The 19,698-nt window shown below is 36.8% G+C and overlaps 1 protein-coding gene across 5 annotated transcripts; it reads right to left on the bottom strand.

The window, feature by feature from the left end:
- Window positions 1–723: 723 nt before the first annotated feature.
- Window positions 724–19,446, bottom strand: LOC139968736 (CCR4-NOT transcription complex subunit 2-like). 5 transcript variants are annotated; one of them, XM_071973067.1, is made up of 15 exons: window positions 19,299–19,446; window positions 16,661–16,708; window positions 16,200–16,240; window positions 13,811–13,914; window positions 12,787–12,910; window positions 12,101–12,275; window positions 11,415–11,512; window positions 11,140–11,280; window positions 9,692–9,715; window positions 8,900–8,980; window positions 8,020–8,157; window positions 6,970–7,126; window positions 5,587–5,707; window positions 4,548–4,648; window positions 724–2,288 (listed from the first exon to the last, which is right to left on the bottom strand). In XM_071973067.1, the coding sequence occupies exons 2-15, from the start codon at window positions 16,675–16,677 to the stop codon at window positions 2,060–2,062; spliced, it is 1,551 nt and encodes a 516-aa protein (XP_071829168.1). In that variant the 5' UTR covers window positions 16,678–16,708; window positions 19,299–19,446; the 3' UTR covers window positions 724–2,059. The 5 variants fall into 5 exon arrangements, with proteins under 5 accessions (XP_071829168.1, XP_071829169.1, XP_071829167.1 ...); XM_071973068.1 differs by lacking the exon at window positions 19,299–19,446 and adding an exon at window positions 19,107–19,268 and having other exon boundaries at window positions 12,787–12,907; XM_071973066.1 differs by lacking the exon at window positions 19,299–19,446 and adding an exon at window positions 19,107–19,267.
- Between the last annotated feature and the right edge of the window lie 252 nt (window positions 19,447–19,698).

Genomic DNA, 19,698 nt, shown 5'->3' with positions numbered 1-19,698 from the left:
AATGTCAACACTCAAATTCGGTGACCTTTCTAATACAACACAGTAGGGTCCTTCATTATGTGAATGCCAAAATAAACACAGGGTAGAAATGCCACCAGCAACAGATGGCATTGATGTACTTTGATATCGGTGCAGGGGAAAAACCCAGTGAAAATGTTTAACGAAATAAATCCTAGACAAAAAGTGAATAAAATATTTGATCGGATTAGTGGGTATCAAATTTGGTCAGAAGATTCTGCTGCATAGATCAAACTGTATGTGTAAATATGGTGCATCTTACTTTCCCACAAATCAATTATATGAAAAAAATTAGTTATATTAATGGAATAAATAGTCACCATCTACATGGTTTTGCAACTCTCCACAAATTGACTTTGTGACCCATACCCCCCCCCTCTCACAACCTTACCCTAAGAAGTGAGGAACATTACGCAGCAAAAGTATATTTGACCGCTCACAACTGATTTCACATTAGGCTATGATGGAGCATTAAATCTCGCTGAAATTTAGTCCTGATTGTGTCTACTCGTATTATATCACCCATATCTACCTCCTCCTCCCCCTCCCCCCACCTTCCCCCATTCAAATAAATAAACCTAGCTTTAGACAATGCAGCACCCTGATCATCCTCACGCAGGATGCAATGGTACCATTCATTGTATTCACTATCAGTTGACAAACCCCAACAAAGTCTCCCCTTTTCTTTTATTCTCTCTGCTTAGCATTCTCTCTATTTTTAAAACTTCAACACAACCTTTGTCAATACTTTCTGGCAACAAAAGACACAGACGACTCCCAACTGTACCTACCTGAGATAATAAACAGACGTATTACATAAAATGGAGAGTGAAACTCAATGACTTCCTATTCTACTAAACCCTTTCGTACAAACTTCCTGAAATCTGCTCCAAAATCAGCCATAATATTTCCTTCCTGTCCATAAGTTTCAATTTCACAATACACTACCCTTGCTGAATATTTCTTTTCTTCCCATTGTATCCACGCATATTGGCTTAAGGTAAACAAAAGGTCTGCCCAGTTCTTTGTTCAAAGGCACACAAACACATACACACACCTGGTAAGGCTGCTATCAATACAATGTACCACAGAAACATGATACACAGACAAAGAGTGTTCCTCTTTTGTTATCATTTCATTTTTAGAACAATGGAACAAAAGATCTAAGCAGTCATCTTTTAAAGGTTTACTTTTGGTTTACTTTTAAAGAGGTGCAATGTATTATACTGGCCAGTATCATCAACTGTTTGATTGTCACCACTGCAATACCACTGCAGGTGAAAGTGACCAGGACTTGGTTGACCGTGGTCATCACAATAAACAAGGATAGGCAATGATGATAATGACCATCACACTGAAGCTGGAGCATGGCTTGATCTGAACCAAATCAATCAAGTAAAAAATTAAAAAATTGGAATACCTTGCTCAGTGTTTGTCATAATGATGAAACATTGCAAAACACGTAAGTACTAAAGGGCCCTTTCCAAGATGTAAAAAGATGCCCCAAAACTGTCAAATAATTATTTTTATTGTTGGAAGATTTTGATACATTCATCTCTTTTCATATCCTTTATTATCAGCTTCTCCCATACTTTATCCTGCCGGAAAGGGGCTTGACCAGGATGGTATCCCCTACACATATGTCAAAACCATTCATTATTTTGACCAGTTTCAGCATATCTTAGCAATTTTGGTGACCACTGTAGAGGCTCTTTGGTTTACTAATATCACATAGATGAGTACTGACTGCGTAGACCTTAGACACTGACCCTTTCTTTCCAAAAATGGTGCGTATAGTTGGTTGTGAACTTGAAAATCAAATGTATGAACATGGTGTGGTAAAGAAAGGTGTGGATTCGTAGGTGGGGGGGGGGGGTGGTGAGGAGGCAGGAATGAAGAGGTATGGGACAGACTGGAGTAGCTTTCACTACATTTGACAGAAAATGAAAACTGTGGAGACAATCTGACATTGTTTTTTCTTTTAAGGACACTGATGCCGTCCTTGGTGAGGTGAGTGATAGCAGTTTACACTTCTTCCTTTTCAGTGAGTGATGGGTGTGTTTGGCCCAATGGAGGAAGGCAAGTGAGGCCTCTCTTCTAACTTTTCGTAATCAAGATGGAACTCCTTGGCGACCTTACACCACCTGCCATAGTCAAAGTAATAATAAACGCCCCTCTCGTACGTCTGGGTCTTCACCTGTGGCTCCATGCCGGGCCCCCTCGTGATCCAGACCCTTTCATCTTTGTGGTACCTCCAGTCTCGGTTGTATCTTTGGCAAAACAGATCGAGCGGAAAAATTCAACAAGTTCACTGTCATACGGTATCATACAAACTTGAAAAGAGCTAAGATTTTCTTTATATATACTTTTTACCAGTGGTATCACACTTGGATGCAGCAAAATCTTTGCAAATTTTTCTAAAGCAAAAAAAACAAAGGAAACACAAAAATTCTCAACTGCCCTTTCTAGATCAACCAATAAAATTTGAAATTCTATTTGAAATTCTGAGGATAAAGTTTGATACCGTTAGCGCTAATACAAAAGCTTTACAATTAGTTCACGACAGATAGAGATATTGTCACAACATTGCATCCTATACCACAAGGACGTTAGGTACGCTGGTGTGCGGTAACTTGTACGCCTAGCCAAACACCACACGGACGTTAGGTATGCTGGTGTGCAGTAACTTGTACGCCTAGCCTAACTCAGCATACTGTGTTTTTTAACCATATGCACTGACAGACACAATAGTTACCATGTGTGACCGTGAAATTGTAACCACTTTTTCAAACGCAAATTTTTATTTACAAAACCTAGTCAACGTTGGCTGAAAATTGCTACAGTAGAAACAAGGAAACAAACATATATTGTATTCTGATGAATTTTCATGACTCTAAAGCTTTAAACCCATGTGTAAAGTTGACTAAGAAAATTTTGTTGCTTGAGCAGTTTCACTCCAGTCCTTTACAAGTGTAATAATATCTTTTTGTGGTGATAATCTGATCAAAGTATTGATGAACCCACATAGCTGAAGGACAGAATTAAACCACAGTGCAATGTCACTTTTACTATCCATTCATAGCACCTGTTTGCTCTTTGTTTTAAGAGGTTACCATATAGTGTATACCAAACCCTGACAACAACAGCAAGAACTTACATGTCAGAATGACAGCAACTAGAAAACAGCTTTTAAGACCCAGAGCAAACACTAGACAGATCAAATTAGTAAGATATTTTCGTTCAAACAAAGAAATGAACATATTTCGGTTAATCTGTGACCTCTGACAGTGAGACTGTATCTCTGTATCAAATGTTATGACTGTAACTGATCCTCAAACAGTTCCTGTGGTGTTTTAACAAGCATTTATTTACCACAAATTTCCTTTTAGTCTATAAAGGATTACCAAACAGACATATGGATATTTCTTTCAGATATTCCTTACAGCCTCGCTCTATGCTAACAAAATATCATAACTGAACAAATAGCAAAAACTTTTCATGTATTAATTGAGGGATCTTTACAAGACAGGGAGGGAATGTTTCAGAATATTGGTATAACAAGTATGACTAGAACACAACAATTTAGTCATTTTTATCCTTCTATATTAAAGAATCTCTATAACACAACTTGCTGTAAAAGAATTTATCTTTATGAAAACAATGTCAGGGCTTATGTCCACATAAACAGAGGTTGCCCACTTTAGACAAACAGTTAACAGGAACTTTTTTATAGCCATTAGTAACCTTTTTAGTGGGGTTATCTTTGAGAGTCATCTCTGTTTCCTTAATTCCCAAATCACCGGCTTGATACCATGTCACAAACACCCCTTGAAATACTGCTAAGAGGAACGGAAATGGGTCACACTGGTATTGAACTTTGGTCCACATTCTTTATTGTTACAACTCCATGTGTTCATCCTTACCAAAAAAAAAAAAAATTTTGCTAAGCGAAATGATGTAAAGTTATTATTCCTTCAAATAGTGAAAACTCCTCATGTAAAATGCTGTTCAGAAAAAATTAAGTAGATTTTTTTATATTAATTGATTTTGATCAATTTTCTGATGCCACTTGGTACTAAGAATCTCATACCATTCAGGTCATAAGCATTAACTTTCACCTCAAATAATAAAGTCAAAGATTTTTACAAATTTCCAATTTCCTAATAATTCTTGCATCGACTTCTTTTATCTCTGTGGCATTCACAAAGAAGAAAAACTACTTCAGTTAACTCTTAAGAAGCTATGGTTGGAGATCTCGATAGGTGTCCCGTCATATAAAATTGGCCCACAATGTAGCACTTATTGGTACAAGGTACAAGGAGCCCTCAATATCAGAGACTTGAGCACCCTACTGGTCCTTTAACTGCCCAGTGTCCACCCTAGGTAAAAAGTGAGATTTTTATTTTGTCTGGTCCTTTGCTCCCACTGTTTTTTTCTCTAGCTCTCACAGAGAAATAAAGTTCAGAACGCCATGGTCTATGAAGTTCACAATAGAGGGCGCTATACTCCATTTCCAAGAAGATACTTACAACTCAGCAGCTGCAGCTACTTGTAACACATCGCCTCCATGGGAGTAATACAGATAGAACAGAAGATCCTCTCCGTACCTATTCAGCTTGATCGGTGCAATCTGGAGAGGAAGAAAGGGAAGACAAAAAAATACCAATCAGGCGTCGGATTTGTTAACTATTAAATGACAAGTTATGATTCTCTCATATACTGATGTCTTCCACAGGATCAGAGTTGACTGTTTTCAACTTTGTGCTTACTGCTGTTAAAACTACTTCACTACCAATGGCAACAGCTGTTTGTGTTTTGGAAGCCATGTTTTGAAATTTGAAGAAAAGAAAACCCTTTCTTTTTTTCTTTTCTTGTTTTTTCTTTTTTTCACAAAACCTGTTCAAGCTACTGGATAATACTACATTTCTGTCACCGAGTGAACTTAAAATTAACACATAAGAAACAGAGAATGATTGATTCCATTCAATCCTTGGCAATTCCTTCAAGTTACAGATATTTAGAAAAATATTATCACGACAACCAACCATAAAAGGCTCCAATGGCCGACCGATTACACTATCTGACGCCTCACTATAGGTACCAGTGACGGGAATGATGGGATAGAAAACCGGACATGAATAGATACTTTAAAGCTGCATTCGACTTCAAATCATAATTATTTTACCTTCCACCGCACCAGCTGAGCATTAATAGATCAAAATCAAGACAGCTTACAAAACATTTTGCATGGAAAAGAAATCCTCAGTCAGCAATTAATGACTGATATCCTGTTTTTAAATATTTTTGCATGTAAAATAAATATTCCCTTAGTCTTCTTGAAGATCATTAATATGACAATGGCACAATTACCTGCTGACATTTTGACGAGACTTTTAAAGTTGACCGGGCAAGCAAATAGACCACATATTATCGCAAAAATTTAATACTAAAAATGATCGGAATTAAGCTACCTCCTTGCAAGAAAGATACCTGACAATAGCGCATGCTGACAAGAAACACAACACACAGACAGACAGACAGATTGAATGAATGAAAATACCAACGAACATCTGATACCTTCTCTTTTATGTGCGGGTTCGTGAGGTACTCTTGTGGAACATGAAAGTCAATGTCCTGAGGCCTGCTGGGTGCATCTGCCCATGGAGATTGGAAGGTGCTATGCAAGTTTCTGAAGAGATGAAGAGCATAAAGACACATGCAGGAATTTAGTACGTCCACTTTAGGACAGATTTCATCATCGTATACGTACTCCAATAAGGACTAAGATAAGCAAGTACACAGACTGCCCGCTACTTAAAAGGGACAATGTAACAGTTATCTTAAAAGAGGAAAATGTGCCACAATTTCTTGTTCCTAACTTAAAGATATGGTTGATAGAATGTAAACTATAATAACCTGTGATAACATATACAGGCCATCCAAATAAATGTCTGTTTTGAAGTTAAATCAGATATTTCAAGGAAGAATATTGGTATATGTTATCAATTTACAAAACTCAAACCATGTTTGCACTTTCCAGTTCAATTAGATTTTAAATTGTCAGGAGGTATGCTGAGTTTCACAGGGTTTCCCCTGCAATTTCATGTGTGAGAAGTGGTAACTGGGTTGTGAGGATACATGGGGTGAGGGGGGTCTGGGGGCATGGCCACCCGGAAAATATTGTTGAACATCCTAACGTCAATCATGTTAAATGGGCAGAAGAACTTTTATTTGTTGCTATAATTTTGTGATCACAGCCAAATTTTTCAATGTCAGATGATTGCATCATGGGTTCAAAAGTTGGATCGCAATTATTGAATTTTTTTTTATTCCTTCTCTGAAACAGTAAGGCGGCGATGTAGGTAAAATTTTTGCAAGTCGTCACCACCTCACAAAATGAATACCAGGGGAAGCCCTGATAAGAGATGAAAGATAATTTGGGACTTTTTCGAAAAGTAACATCGTGATGCAGAGAATATGTTATTCACAGTTTATTTAGTAGTTTTGAGGCTTATATAAATTTTTGACTCATGGAACTCTGACAATAAGAAATTTTTTTTTCCACAAACAAACTGTCATACTTTTTTGCATTTGTATAGCAATTTGCCCATTTACAACAGAGCACTTTGTTATGCAATTAACAGGCAGGAACATCATTAGAAAAGATCTGTTGAAACCAGAATAGCAAGTACTGTAACATATCAAAGTGACATTTACTTGAGAAAACTTATAACCTTCACTTGATTGGCAAAATTGGTAGCTACATATGATTTGGAATTTTAATACCGGCTATAAAGGCCACCAGCGACGGGAGATGAGGTCGAAAAGATGTCATATATACAAATAGAGAAGGGAGAATAGCTATATAGTGGTAGGGTAAACATCGCATAATTTTCAAAATACATTAGGATTGTACAAAAACACTCCAATTTTTTTGATTTTTTAACTTACTCTTGAGAATTGAGGTTGAGCCCTAGGGTGGTCAAATCGCTGCCTAACGCGAGCTGCACCAACCCTGGATCCGTTTCTATTGCTCTGAGGAACGTCAGTAGGCCGACCATCCCAAAAGGGTCAGTCAACATTCCCCCGGGAATATTTGTTATCTTCCCTGTGAAGTTAACGAGAAAAGTAAAATATGAAAGAGAGAGGGGGTGGGGGAGGGGGTGGGGGAAAAAATCTGTTGTCTTCAAAGCAGAATTTTTTGATAATTTGTGGTACATTTTCAAAAGCTGGTTGATACTGAAACCCCCTAAACGTTGCAGAGCTTGTCAGTATGACTGATTAATTTTAATTAATTAAATTACTAAAAAAAGTTAACAATTTCAAAAACATGTGATATGGATTTTTACAGGTAATTAATACTATTATACACAATAGCTTCTGGATAGACAACAATTTTTACAAATCAATTTATTCAATGATGTACTCACTACTTAACGAACATAATGTATTTAATATAACTGCTTAACTTTTAATGACATATGAATCAACGTATATATGAATTACTCACTTATAACTACTACTTTTAATTATTTTGTTTCAAAACCTGACTTACTTTCATTTCTAACATCAAATCTAAGTCTAAAGGCCCGGTCACACTATACCGATATTTTATCGGAATACTATCCGATTTTCCCAGAGGAATCGAAACAGACAGTTTTTCGTTCGGGTCTTCTAGCCACAGTGATAAAGGACCTGATTTGCTATCTGTTGAGCCATTCCGATGTGGAATAGCCCTCTCCTAACTTTTGATATTGACTCCGTTTCCTTTTATCGGTTAGCTATCCGATTTCTCTTCCGATTTTTATCGCTTTTCGATGTGACGTCACTTCAGAATGTAGTCAGTTCTAGAACCCCTCAGATTTGAAGTAGGTATTCGAATATTCTACTGCATTCATTACATTCACTACCACAAACCTCACTCTTCGGCCTTAAATCGGAAAAAATCGGACCGTATTTCGATAAAATATCGCTGTAGTGTGACCGGGCCTTTAGTCTTACCTTCTTGACTTATTTTAATCCCTTTTCTTGCTGATTCCGTGTCGCTATTGCCGTTTGCATTACCCTCTCCGTTTCCAGCCTCTGAGGACAGCACTTTATCTCCCGGAAATCTAGGACTGTCTTTGACACCTCCAATATCTGTAAAACAAAAGAAAAAAAACAAAGAATAAAAACAATGAATAAAACACAGAATAAAACAAAGAATAAAACAAAGAATGAAAACAAAGAATAAAACAAAGAATTAAACAAAGAATAAAATACAGAATAAAACAAAGAATTCAACAAAGAATAAAAACAGGTAATTAAACAAAAAAACGATCACGATTTTATTCTCAAGATCGATCTGTCTCCTTCACACCCAAATTAGATACAAGTTTTATATCTTTGTAATCTTTATTTGTGGGTTAATACATTTAAAGTAGTATCCCTCGTGCCATAGTTTTGACAGTAGCATTTCATCAAAGGATGAAAAAGAGATGATTATTATTATTATTATAATTATTATTATCCCACAATATATCCAGTTGTGTCAAAATCGGAAAAATCCATTAATATGTAAATCAATAATATATTTTAGTATTTGGACAATTTACAAACTAATAATTTATCTCCAAGTTCCAGTTTGCACTAAATTTGCCACAATCTGATTAAACCAATGCTCAACCATGACAGGAAAGATAAAGTACTTGGAAATAAATTCTGTGTGAAAACCACAGGTCCTGATGTGGAATAATGGACAGTTATATTACCCAACACACCTTTCAAAAGACACAAATTGCTAAATTTCAATATTCCACATCCTCTAATTTTGTAACATAAAAACATAAATCACTTTTCCTTCTATTTCCTAAAGCATTTGATCATAACAAACTTGACTTACTAGCTCCTGGCAGTGCTGGGAAGTCTTCGCTCATGATCTGAAACTCGGACGTTTGTTCTGGTTGTTTGTTGACCATACCAACTGATGAAAAAAATGCATTAAAATCCCTAAAATTAAACATTCAAGTATTATGTCACCGATATATAAAACTTTAAAATTACTTCTCATCTCATCTTTATGGTTATAATCTATCTGCACGGTACAAGGGTGGGGGGGGGGGGGCAACATTTTTAACATACATGTTCCCACGCTGAGCACAGAACAGGATGCATGTTGCGTTTGATATGGGGTTACTTCTATACTCATGAGGTTACCTTCATGCTCAACACTTGTTTTGCCCTACTACATGTTAATATTAATGTAAATGAGCTGGCCTGGTTCTCTAATTATTTGTCAAATAGAGAACAAACTACTATTATTGATAGGGTTAAATCTGATGCAAGACCTGTTACAATTGGTGTACCCCAGGGATCCATATTAGGTAGATCCACTTTTATCGATCATTTTTATTAATGACCTTCCTACTGTAGTTTCGAATTGTAAGGTTTTTCTTTATGCCGATGATACTGCCATCATGTATAGATCAATAAACGAATTAGATATTGAAAGGGTCATAAATTTGGAACTGGAAGCTGTTTCTGATTGGATGAACACTCATAAGCTGACACTTAATGCTTCTAAAACCAAGGTTATGACATTTGGCTCTTCTCAAATTATTAAAAATGTTAATCCCCGCAATGTATACTAAAGCTTGATAATGATATTCTTGAAAATGTGTATGTGTTCAAATACCTTGGAATGTGGTTCGGCCCGTTTCTTAAATGGGAAAAACATATTGACAAAATTACTGCAAATATATTACAGAAACTGGGTATTCTAAAAAGACTTAGTTGGTTGTGTTGACCAGCATACACTTAATACTTTATACAGCGGTCTAATTGTACCCCATATTGATTATTGTTCTGCTGTTTGGACTACGGCAAAGAACAAATTGGTTGACCGGTTCAGGTTCTTCAAAATCGTGAAGCTAGATAAGCCCTGGGGTGTGAGCTTTGGGATGTGCATGTTACAGATATTTTTGATGAATTGAAGTGGCTGAATGTCCGTCAACGTGCATTATATTTCAGGAATATTCTAATGTATAGATGTGTCCAAGGCCTGGCTCCATATTACCTTACTTATAATACTATTCTACTCAGAGATAGCCATTCTTACAGAACTAGATTTAGCTGCCCTAATAATGTTTTACTTGCTCCTGTTAAATCTGGGAATGGTAAAAGGTCCTTTAAATTTTCTGGAGGCAGGTCGTGGAACAGTTTTCCCCCAAATTTGAAATGCTTGCCATATGTTAATATTTTTAAACGCTATATGAAAACTTATATATTTTGTTTAGATGTCTGATATTTGTTTGTCTATCTTTTTGCCGTCCTTTTTGTGCTTTTGGATGTTGAACGTTTATCTACTGCATTATATTGAGGGCTCCTCTGGAAAGCAGTGCTTCTGCACTGAGCAGGACTACCCTCATTAAAGATAACAATCATACAAATAAAAATAAATGTTTATTTTATTTGTTTTTTTTAATTAGATAAAGGGACAATATCTTGCTTGATGGTACAGTGTTATAATTACAAGATGACAAAAGCTGTCACAAGTGTGAGGGAGAGTAGGGGGGGGGGGTTGGGGGAGGAAATAATCTAAAAGAGATGTTAAAGGGAAATCCTAATCTGATGATGGGTGACCAGGCCAGAAGATATCATTGGTGCTACAAAAGTCTTATAACCAATGTCACAAAAATCTGACAAAAAGTTTAGATACCACTCCCATTTCTCACTTGTTAAAACACTAAAATCAAATTTGCCCAAAAGGAGTCGTCAATATATTGACAAATCAAAAAGGAATACCTAAAAAAAAAAAAACAATGAGGACTTGTGCAATTGTTTTCTTTACACAAGTATTAGTTTCAGCTTACTGGTGCTGCTTATCTTAGATTTCACTGTACATTAGCATATTCACAGCAGATTTAGGGGGAGTTGGAATGAGCAATTTGTGACTCTCCCTGACCAATGTTGATTACAAAGCAGACACACATGGAATATATTTTTCAATTCATTTTTTGTTTGCCCCATCCCTAGCACTTTTCCACCTCTGACCAATCGCTAAAGTCTATATGACTGATAATAAACACATACATAGACAACTCCTAGAAACATTTCAACTGTGATGCTACTGTGTCTACGTACCATACTGCGGTCTCCCTGTCATAGCGCTCGACTGGAATGACCCTAAGGCGTTACTGATTTCATTTGTCTGTCTCCCTCTGTCTGCCAAGGCTGGAAAGTCTGACATATCCAAGGTACCTGAACTTGAGTCTGTAATTGAAGCTAAAAAATATGAAAAAAGAAAGAAAAAAAGAGGGCATGTAAGAATTTTAAAGACAATGAAGAGTCGCCATCAAAGAGTTTTTTCGAGGCCTAATTTCTGTCTGTATTTTTTTAATAAGTAATAAAGCACAAACCTGTCGGATTATAGGATTGCGGGAAACTTCCTAAAATGTTCTGATGAACTGGAAAATTGTGCATTCTTCCAAAGCCGATACTGTTTGGAGTTATATTCCTGCGAAACAAATATGAAACACACTTGTAAGTGATTTCAGTGACAATTCATGTTGTGAAATACATGGAGCAACGTCTGTCTAATCGAATATATTCAAGCGATAGAAGCAACGGAAGCAAAACAGGAAAGTATTTTAACCCACTTTTTTCTCAATTTAGAGCAATTTTACTGACAAAATTGCTATAGTCAGCATATTACACTGATCAATGGTGGTTTACATATTGCATGATTTGATAGAGATTGACTAAATCAATTTCCTTACAGGAAATTAACAAGAAGCTACGAATAGGCAAGTCAAAAGACCTCAATATTCACGTTCTGCTAAAATTTAAACTTTGGACGCTCCTTTATGGAACGGGATACAAAAACTAGATCTTGAATAGCATGTGACATTAAAGTTTTACCTTACTGTAGGTTGCTTTTTGTTGCAAACACTCCCTGTGCAATATTCCTCACTTCCATCGAAACAAGAAAACTACAAGAACCCATTGTCACTGGCAACTATGAACCTTTTAGATATTTAACGACTATCGGAGCTAGGGTGGAAAACTACTTCCGTTTCTATTACGTAACCACAGAGCTCTTTACCTGTTTGGTGACGTTGCAGATTGCTGTTGGCTAAGTGTTGATGATGGAAGGTTCATACTACTACTGGCAGTAGGCATTCCGCCGATAGCACTGGGATGGTTACCTCTCCCAGAGAACTGTTGTTGAGGGGTGGGCATACCGCCTCTTGGCACATTGTTCTGTTGAAAGCCTAGTCCTGTCGAGACCAAAATTAACATATGTCAATGTAGTAGCATTAAGGTTTATCACATGTATTCTGACGTTATTTGTAACGTAGAAGATTTAATTTCGGAAGATGACCATGGACGGATTCTTCGCACTAATAAACAAACGGGACGGTCGATAGGCTGGGTGATCCTGTGACAGGATCTACATCAGAGTTTCGTATTCATTGGTGTCCGAGTTTCACGGGCGTAAACACCCTAGTATTTCAAATGTAATACTGGTTAATGTGTTAAAGAACCCAAACTTGTTTCAATACCCTATTGGTGACAAAATATATCAGGTAACACAAATGTCCAAGTTTTGACAGATTGCTGACATTAAGGATCTTACACTGTACTTACATCAAGTATGCAGTTCATCCAAGTGACCAGATTTATATGAGAACAAAACATATAACACTGCACACAGGATGTGGTGATTTTGACTTCCTAGCATTTTTGGGGCTAGGTCTGTCTTCTATGATATATAATATGATCACATACCCTGCTGTTGTTGCTGCGGCGGTTGAGGTGGGCCAGGTGCCTGCTGTTGCTGGGGAGGGCCCGGAGGTTGACTATACAGGCCCCCGTAGTGATTAAACTGATTGTTCTGTGAACTCATCAACTGCTATCATGAAACAAAACCAAAAATAATACCTTGAAAATGTATCGTATATTATCTTATCAAGCCAAGTATATACAGAATGAAACTATAAGTTTAAAATAAACTTCATGGAAAATTCAAGCAGCATTGTCTGAAATAATGCACTTCAATGTTGGTACTCATATTGTTACAAATGTGACATATACAACAATGTGTACAAGTAAGTGGGCCTGACGTTTCGATCCTAGCAGGATCTCCTTCAGAGGCTGAATTATACATATTTTTATTTTTATTTTGACATATACATTAAGTAAGATGTTCGCTACGAACAATCTGTGGATATTGCTTCATTCTTTTTGTACTTTGGACTCAAAAACAGAGACGAGGTTGAGGTACTGTCAGTATTAAGCTAATACACTCCAAAGTTTCACTGGTCGCATACCGCTTGGTAATCCCTTCAATCGTACCGCCAATCTTAAAAATCTTTTGTATGGGTGCGTGATAAAGTTTGCAATTGTTACGTGATTTTCGGCAAGCAAATGTTGCGGTCTATTTCGGGAATAAAGTGATGTGAAGACGCGCTGTTGCGACTGCGTAATTGGCATTACAAAAACGGTTAAACTTATACGATGTACGGCGGACGTTTATCCGGCCGTTCGGTCGGTTAACCGGTTAACCGTTTAACCGTTACAGCCCTACTCCAAACAGAATGAAAAAAATACCGCATATAGTGCGAATTTGGATCTAGATTCGCATAATTACGTCACTCTTTTCTTCCGCAGTTCTCTTGACACACATTTGAGAGAGTTGTAGGTTGGCTTTTACTTTTGAGATTTGCTATGGTAAAATATAAAAAAATAAAAACTTTCCAAAATGTTACCGGGCTGCCAAGGCTGCCATATTAGGTTTCAAGACTATACTTACATCTTTGTCTTGCCTTTGTCCTTGAAACACTGGCTGATGGAAGAATTCATATTCACTCTCCTTCCCGAACATCTTCTTGTTCAAACCAAGACCAAAATCAGAAACTAGGGACAAAGGAACAACAAAAAATAAGTCAAAATATGTATATGTAAAAAATACCCCGAAGGTTATTTGGGTATGTAAAATAAAGATTTCACTCTTTTTGCTCAGCTGGGTTCTTGTCGTTGGCGGTCTATAGTCGAGACGATAAGGCTTGACCAGTTAATAGGTGCAAACAAATGTATTCAACAAAGTCTGTGACTCATCAATGCAAACAAATGGGTTATGACAGTTACTTAACGAACAGGTTATTTACAAAAACCATGGCCTCGGAGAATACATCACTCTCAAAGTTAAAATGGTAACTTTAACGGTAATACCTAATTTTTCAAATATGAATTGTAAATCTCAGATTTTGGTGGAAACCCCAGATGAGACAGGACCATGCCTGGGACCCAGATGTAAAGCAAATAATATATAAGTATAGGTGAGTGTGTGTGTGTATGTATAACAAGTAACAGTTTAAATAGAGTTCCAGAAATAGATATTGAAGTGATAATTTGATCAATTAACACAAAGCCAGCATATGTATGAAAGAGGCTACAGTTGTTGGTGTACAAAGAGAGTATAATTGAAAAACAGAAAGTCCAGAGACATTAGGGACGGACGTCACATGGAAAGCATTGTGCCTGAGTCACATCATACATTGATATACAGTAAAGTACTACTTATAAATCATTGGATGAAGCCATAACAGCCACTCCAATAAGGAACGAGTGTCCAAGTAGAATATTAACACATGTTGCATACTATTTATATATCATTAGATGAAGCCATAACAGCCACTCCAAGGAGAAACGAGTGTGCAGTAGAATATTAACACATGTTGCCGAGCCACAGAAATAATATATATAACATAAACTTATATCGTACAGCTAGTGACAAGAAAAATAGTGGTGTGTTGCATTATCACAACTACTACACTGCCCAGCTTCTAATTTTACGTGCAAAAGCGGTGAATAGCCAGGGAGTTGCACGGTCAAGGTTCCAGACTCTTCAAAGCTATTTAAATATGCACAAGACATTACATTTATGCAACATCCCTTTTCCAATACCAACTGCACATACAAGGATGAGATGCACATGAACATACTGTATAATACTCTGTATTATAACTGCAGTAATTAATATTTCAACCCGGGGTGGGAAGTCCAAGAGCTGTAAGAACAGTTTGGGGCTGTACGTTACAATCGCCCATCATACCAATAGCATTGATGGACAGGAGATGGAAACTTTTGTACAAGATTTGATCGGTCATATTCAATGACCAAAGTATCGATTATTTGGATGAAGAGGCGGGTTATAGGGAACCCTAAATACTTATGAGATAAAACAGTTATGTGGCAAACAGCAGATTACAAAAGTTTCTTTGGGTGTGTGCTTTAACATCCAGTTTAATTCCAAAGAATATTCAGAACACCAGGATTTATGGCAAGTGTATGTAGTAAAAAGTGCTTAGTTTAATGAACCCTATTTTACAGTAGAACAACAGAGTAAAATATCGTACATACCAAACCTTTAGCATGAGGTAGAAAATATTATGTATACAATGCTGAATTGAAGAACTCAAACCCGGGAGGGAGGACCGTAAGTCTATACAGAGGATACAGTGGGGCAAAGGGTCAGAGTGTGAGGAAAGGGGGCGACTATTGTGGCAAGCACAATAGCTTTGATTACAATGACCATTATCAAGTTCTCCAACTATGAACTTGTAGGGATGCACCAGATCCAAATTTTTGGATCCGGCCGGAACCGGATTTTGCCGGATAGTACATGAAATCCGGCCGGATAAAATCCGGCCGGAACCAGATCTTTTCATTACACAAAAGAAAATCATTAATAAGAAGTAGAAGTATGAAACAAGGAGCAAATCTTAGGTCAGACCATTGAGAAAATTAAATTAAACATGTTAAACCTAGTTTTTCCTTACTTTGAATATTTTTATTAATTTTTGGAAATAGTTTACATTGATATAAGTTAATACCAACACGTTTTTAAGAAATAATTCAGGCCAGATTTTGAAAAAGATCCGGCCAGATTTTGAAAAATATCCGGCCGGAACCGGATAATTGCTCACTATCCGGCCTGATAGTCCGTCCGGACCGGATATCCGGTGCATCCCTACTATGGAGCAACATACATTAAACCTTATTGTATCTAGCCAAAATGTTTTTGAAGCGGTTCAATGATACCATCGTTACATATATATTTCATGAAGTAAATACAGTATATATAAGATTATTGAAAGAGAAACACAACACATGAATCTCAACTCTATTAGAAAACGTACCATCTTGCTGCTGTTCCACTGGTTTCTGCGGCATTCCAAATCTTTAATATAAACAAATGGCAAGAAAGAATTTCTTTGTTGAATGCTTATAGAGTAGATCTATGCTATAACCTTAACAAAACTGAGAAACCAATCAGAACTGCTTTGCATATTTTACACAATGTACAGTATGTCTGGTAGTATAGTTTAAAATGATATCTTGACCTGTAAATAGACATTAATTTACATACAAAATACTGGGAGAGATACTGATTTATACATACATACTGTATGTATATCTCACAATATCAATCCTGAAATGGAGCCCAGCCAAAGTTTACAACATCATATCAGAGGAAAAGTTTAATGTTTTAAGCTCTAATTGTCATTATAAATTATCATGGCATGTTGTTTAATTTGCATGTATACTCCACTACAGTTCTAGGATTATCATATAAACTTAACCCATCTTTGATACTCACTGTCCAAAAGCTGCCATAATCTATGAGTTGTAACTGCTACCTCATGCCCTAATGTGGAAAAGAAAAGATAATTTATGATGAAGCTTTAATCTCATGAATATGCATCTTCAGCTGGTGCAACAACTCCAAACCAGTTGGGACATTTTTCTTCTTCTATATATACTGTGTGTTTTTGTCCTGCTTCAAATCACTGGTACTGACAGTATGAATATCATGTTTCTATCACATAAAAGTTAGGACCTATTCATACTGTCACTAGTGCTTGGAAGCATGATATGACAGTATAGGGTGGTAGTAGTAGCATTAGAAAATTGTCCCAACAAGGATTTATTCAAAATACATTTGGCTTTCAGCCTTCCAGTTTGTAAAACATCACCGAGTGGTCATTATTTTGCCTAAAACAATTTCACAACCCACCCGTCAAATTCACGCAAGTGGCGCATCTTCTTCTTAATTATATTCATGTGTACATTGCATTATAAATGAACAGTACAGTAGATCAAACATATTTCTTCATATCTTAACTTTTAATGTATATGTTTTTGAAAGCATTTCAGTAAATAAATAAGACACATGTGTGTATGCATCTAGATTTTAATGAAGTACTTATCAGAATTGAAATGGAAAAAAAAAACCATAAAATCCTTAAAAAAAATTTACTGTCATTTAAGAATGATCCCAACTTTCATTAAACCTTTCTCATTTCACAATTGTTTGCCATTTTTGGTAAAATGTTTTCAATCACAGTTGTGTCAAATGCATAGTCAGTTAGTTTTATTGTAACAAAAAAAAAGAATGGTGGAACAGTAGCATATTCATTGGTTGAGATAAAAATTGCCTCTGAAGAAGATCCTCCTAGGATCGAAACGGCAGGCCCTCTTACTTTACACATTCTCTTACACAGGCCCTTTAGTGGATAAGCAGTTTGCTAACAGTTTTGTTTTTTTTTACATAAAAATTGAACAGAAAATTGGGGATGTTGTCTTCAGCATAACACTGATTATATTTTGCACAAAATGCATAAAAACTAATAATCAACTTGACACAACCACATATGATCTAACTTAGCCTAGACCTAGATTTCACACTATTTAGCTCAATCCTAATTAAGAACCTAGATTAAAACAGCTTATAATAACATTGAAATAAATGCCCAGCCACAACACAAACTTAAATAAGTACTAAGTAGACCTAAGCCTTTCATAATTTATTACCAATAACTTCAGTTTTCCATAAAACACAGATTGCAAATGTTGCATATTGTACGGCTAGGTGTTTTCATTGTCTCTTGTTGTTGCAAGAATGCAATGAGTAAAACTGTAGGACTAACATAACAGTAATACTAACGCTTAGAAATCGTGGCTTGAATGTGTCGTTTTGCCTACAAAGCATTGATAAGCCCAGGAAATCTAACTGTCATCCTATGTTATCCTGGCATGTGGATCTATCGTTAGGGATAGTTTTAAAATGAGGCAGTGATAAGTTTTCTCATTAGGCTTTAGTCATATCGCATCTGAAAGGACAGCCGTAGCCGGTCTAGGTGCCTAGGATATCTATACCCAGGGTCCAATGAATAACAATATGTACAGTAGCTGAGCAGATGACACTAGTAAAGTCATTAGTATCCTATGTAATTGCTTCTACTATCACTTCCTAAGAATGACTAGCGAAACTGCAGACCACTGCAGCATTATTGATGATTTTGGCACCCAAATGAGACACACGAAATCACCATTTCAAGTGATTAATGTCAAATTTACCACATTACTAGTTTTGTCAAAGACGTAGTGTTTGTATCACGCGCCAGTACCTTCTTGCTGTATAAGCAAAGTGCCACCAGGTGGATGAGTGGCTTTAGTTTATATTGCATGATGCCGTTCTCCCTACTTCAATTTCCATGCACTAAGGTTAGTTAAAACATCTACTGTAGTGTAAGGAATTCCATCTTAAGATAATTCCTACTTTACCCTATCTTCAGAAGCTTGGTTTGCTACATAGGCCCTAAAATCTGAAGATGCAATTTGAAGAAAGCAACCTAAACTAAGGCAGAAATCTACTGTGCAGGAAACTAACATTAATTTTGATAGCATGATTGCGCCAAGGCAATTTATGCAGCCCAAATTAAGTTTGCGGTGTAGCACAACTTTTGGGAACCAGCCAAGTATGGTGGTATACAGGAACTTCGCATGTTCCCTAAATTATCGTACTGTGTTATAGAAGTGGTTGCACTGGTAGACACTGTAGTTGCCGTGTTCTAAGTTAAATTGTAACCACTTTTTCAATCGCTACAACAACTCATTGGGCCCACGTAGGGTAGGTAGCGTTTGCTTGCACCAACTAATACTATAGACTAACCTGGTGGTTAGGCTTTGCCTAACGATATCAAGCTAATCATAGTCGGGCAATACGTTGTTAAGCGATTAACAAAGCGCAGTGCTTTACTTACTCTGAAAACTCGGAAAAGCAACCACAACTGAAAGTTCACGTTCTTTGCTATTTCACGTATTCGGTTTTCACTCAAAAAAAAATCTTTATTTTCTGTTGTGACTAGTGTGAGCTAGCCTATGGTTGAATATCTCAGCAGAAACAGACTACTGTATTCAGCCGTTTACAATAAATTTCGGACCCTCTTTCTTACTGTGTACAGGGTGACGAAAAACACCATTTGTGCCATTTTGGTTTCGATGATAATCGCAACCTTGGTAGTCATGTAGGCGGATGAGTGTGTGTATGTGTGACGCCTTGCTTGTCAACACAATATCTCAAGAAGGGAAGCTTGGACCAATCTCATATTTTGTGTGTAGGTGCACGACGTTGAGTAAAACAAGTACATTGTTTTGAGCGGAGGTCAAAGCGGGTCATTTGGGGTCAAATTGTGAAAACCTTGAAACCCCTAATGTACGGCTTGTAGGTGTACCAGTGGCGGAGATTTCTTGTCAGAAGTGGGGGGGTTGCAGGCCATTGATGAAATAAAAAGTCATAACTGCTGGCTCACTATCTAAGTGGAGCGCCACCATAAGTTGGCGCGAAGTGCACAA

The sequence above is a fragment of the Apostichopus japonicus genome, chromosome 6, assembly GCF_037975245.1.
Source record: "Apostichopus japonicus isolate 1M-3 chromosome 6, ASM3797524v1, whole genome shotgun sequence".
In the NCBI taxonomy this organism is placed as follows: domain Eukaryota; kingdom Metazoa; phylum Echinodermata; class Holothuroidea; order Aspidochirotida; family Stichopodidae; genus Apostichopus; species Apostichopus japonicus.
The sequence above is the reverse complement of the archived record's forward strand: the minus strand, read 5'-3'. Positions and strand labels throughout refer to the sequence as shown.

Coding starts and splice junctions, on each gene's coding strand:
- LOC139968736 (XM_071973067.1), bottom strand. Junction 11,281..11,414: donor GCAATCCTATAATCCGACAG/GTTTGTGCTTTA, acceptor CATATTTTTTAG/CTTCAATTACAGACTCAAGT. Junction 8,158..8,899: donor CCCAGCACTGCCAGGAGCTA/GTAAGTCAAGTT, acceptor TTTGTTTTACAG/ATATTGGAGGTGTCAAAGAC.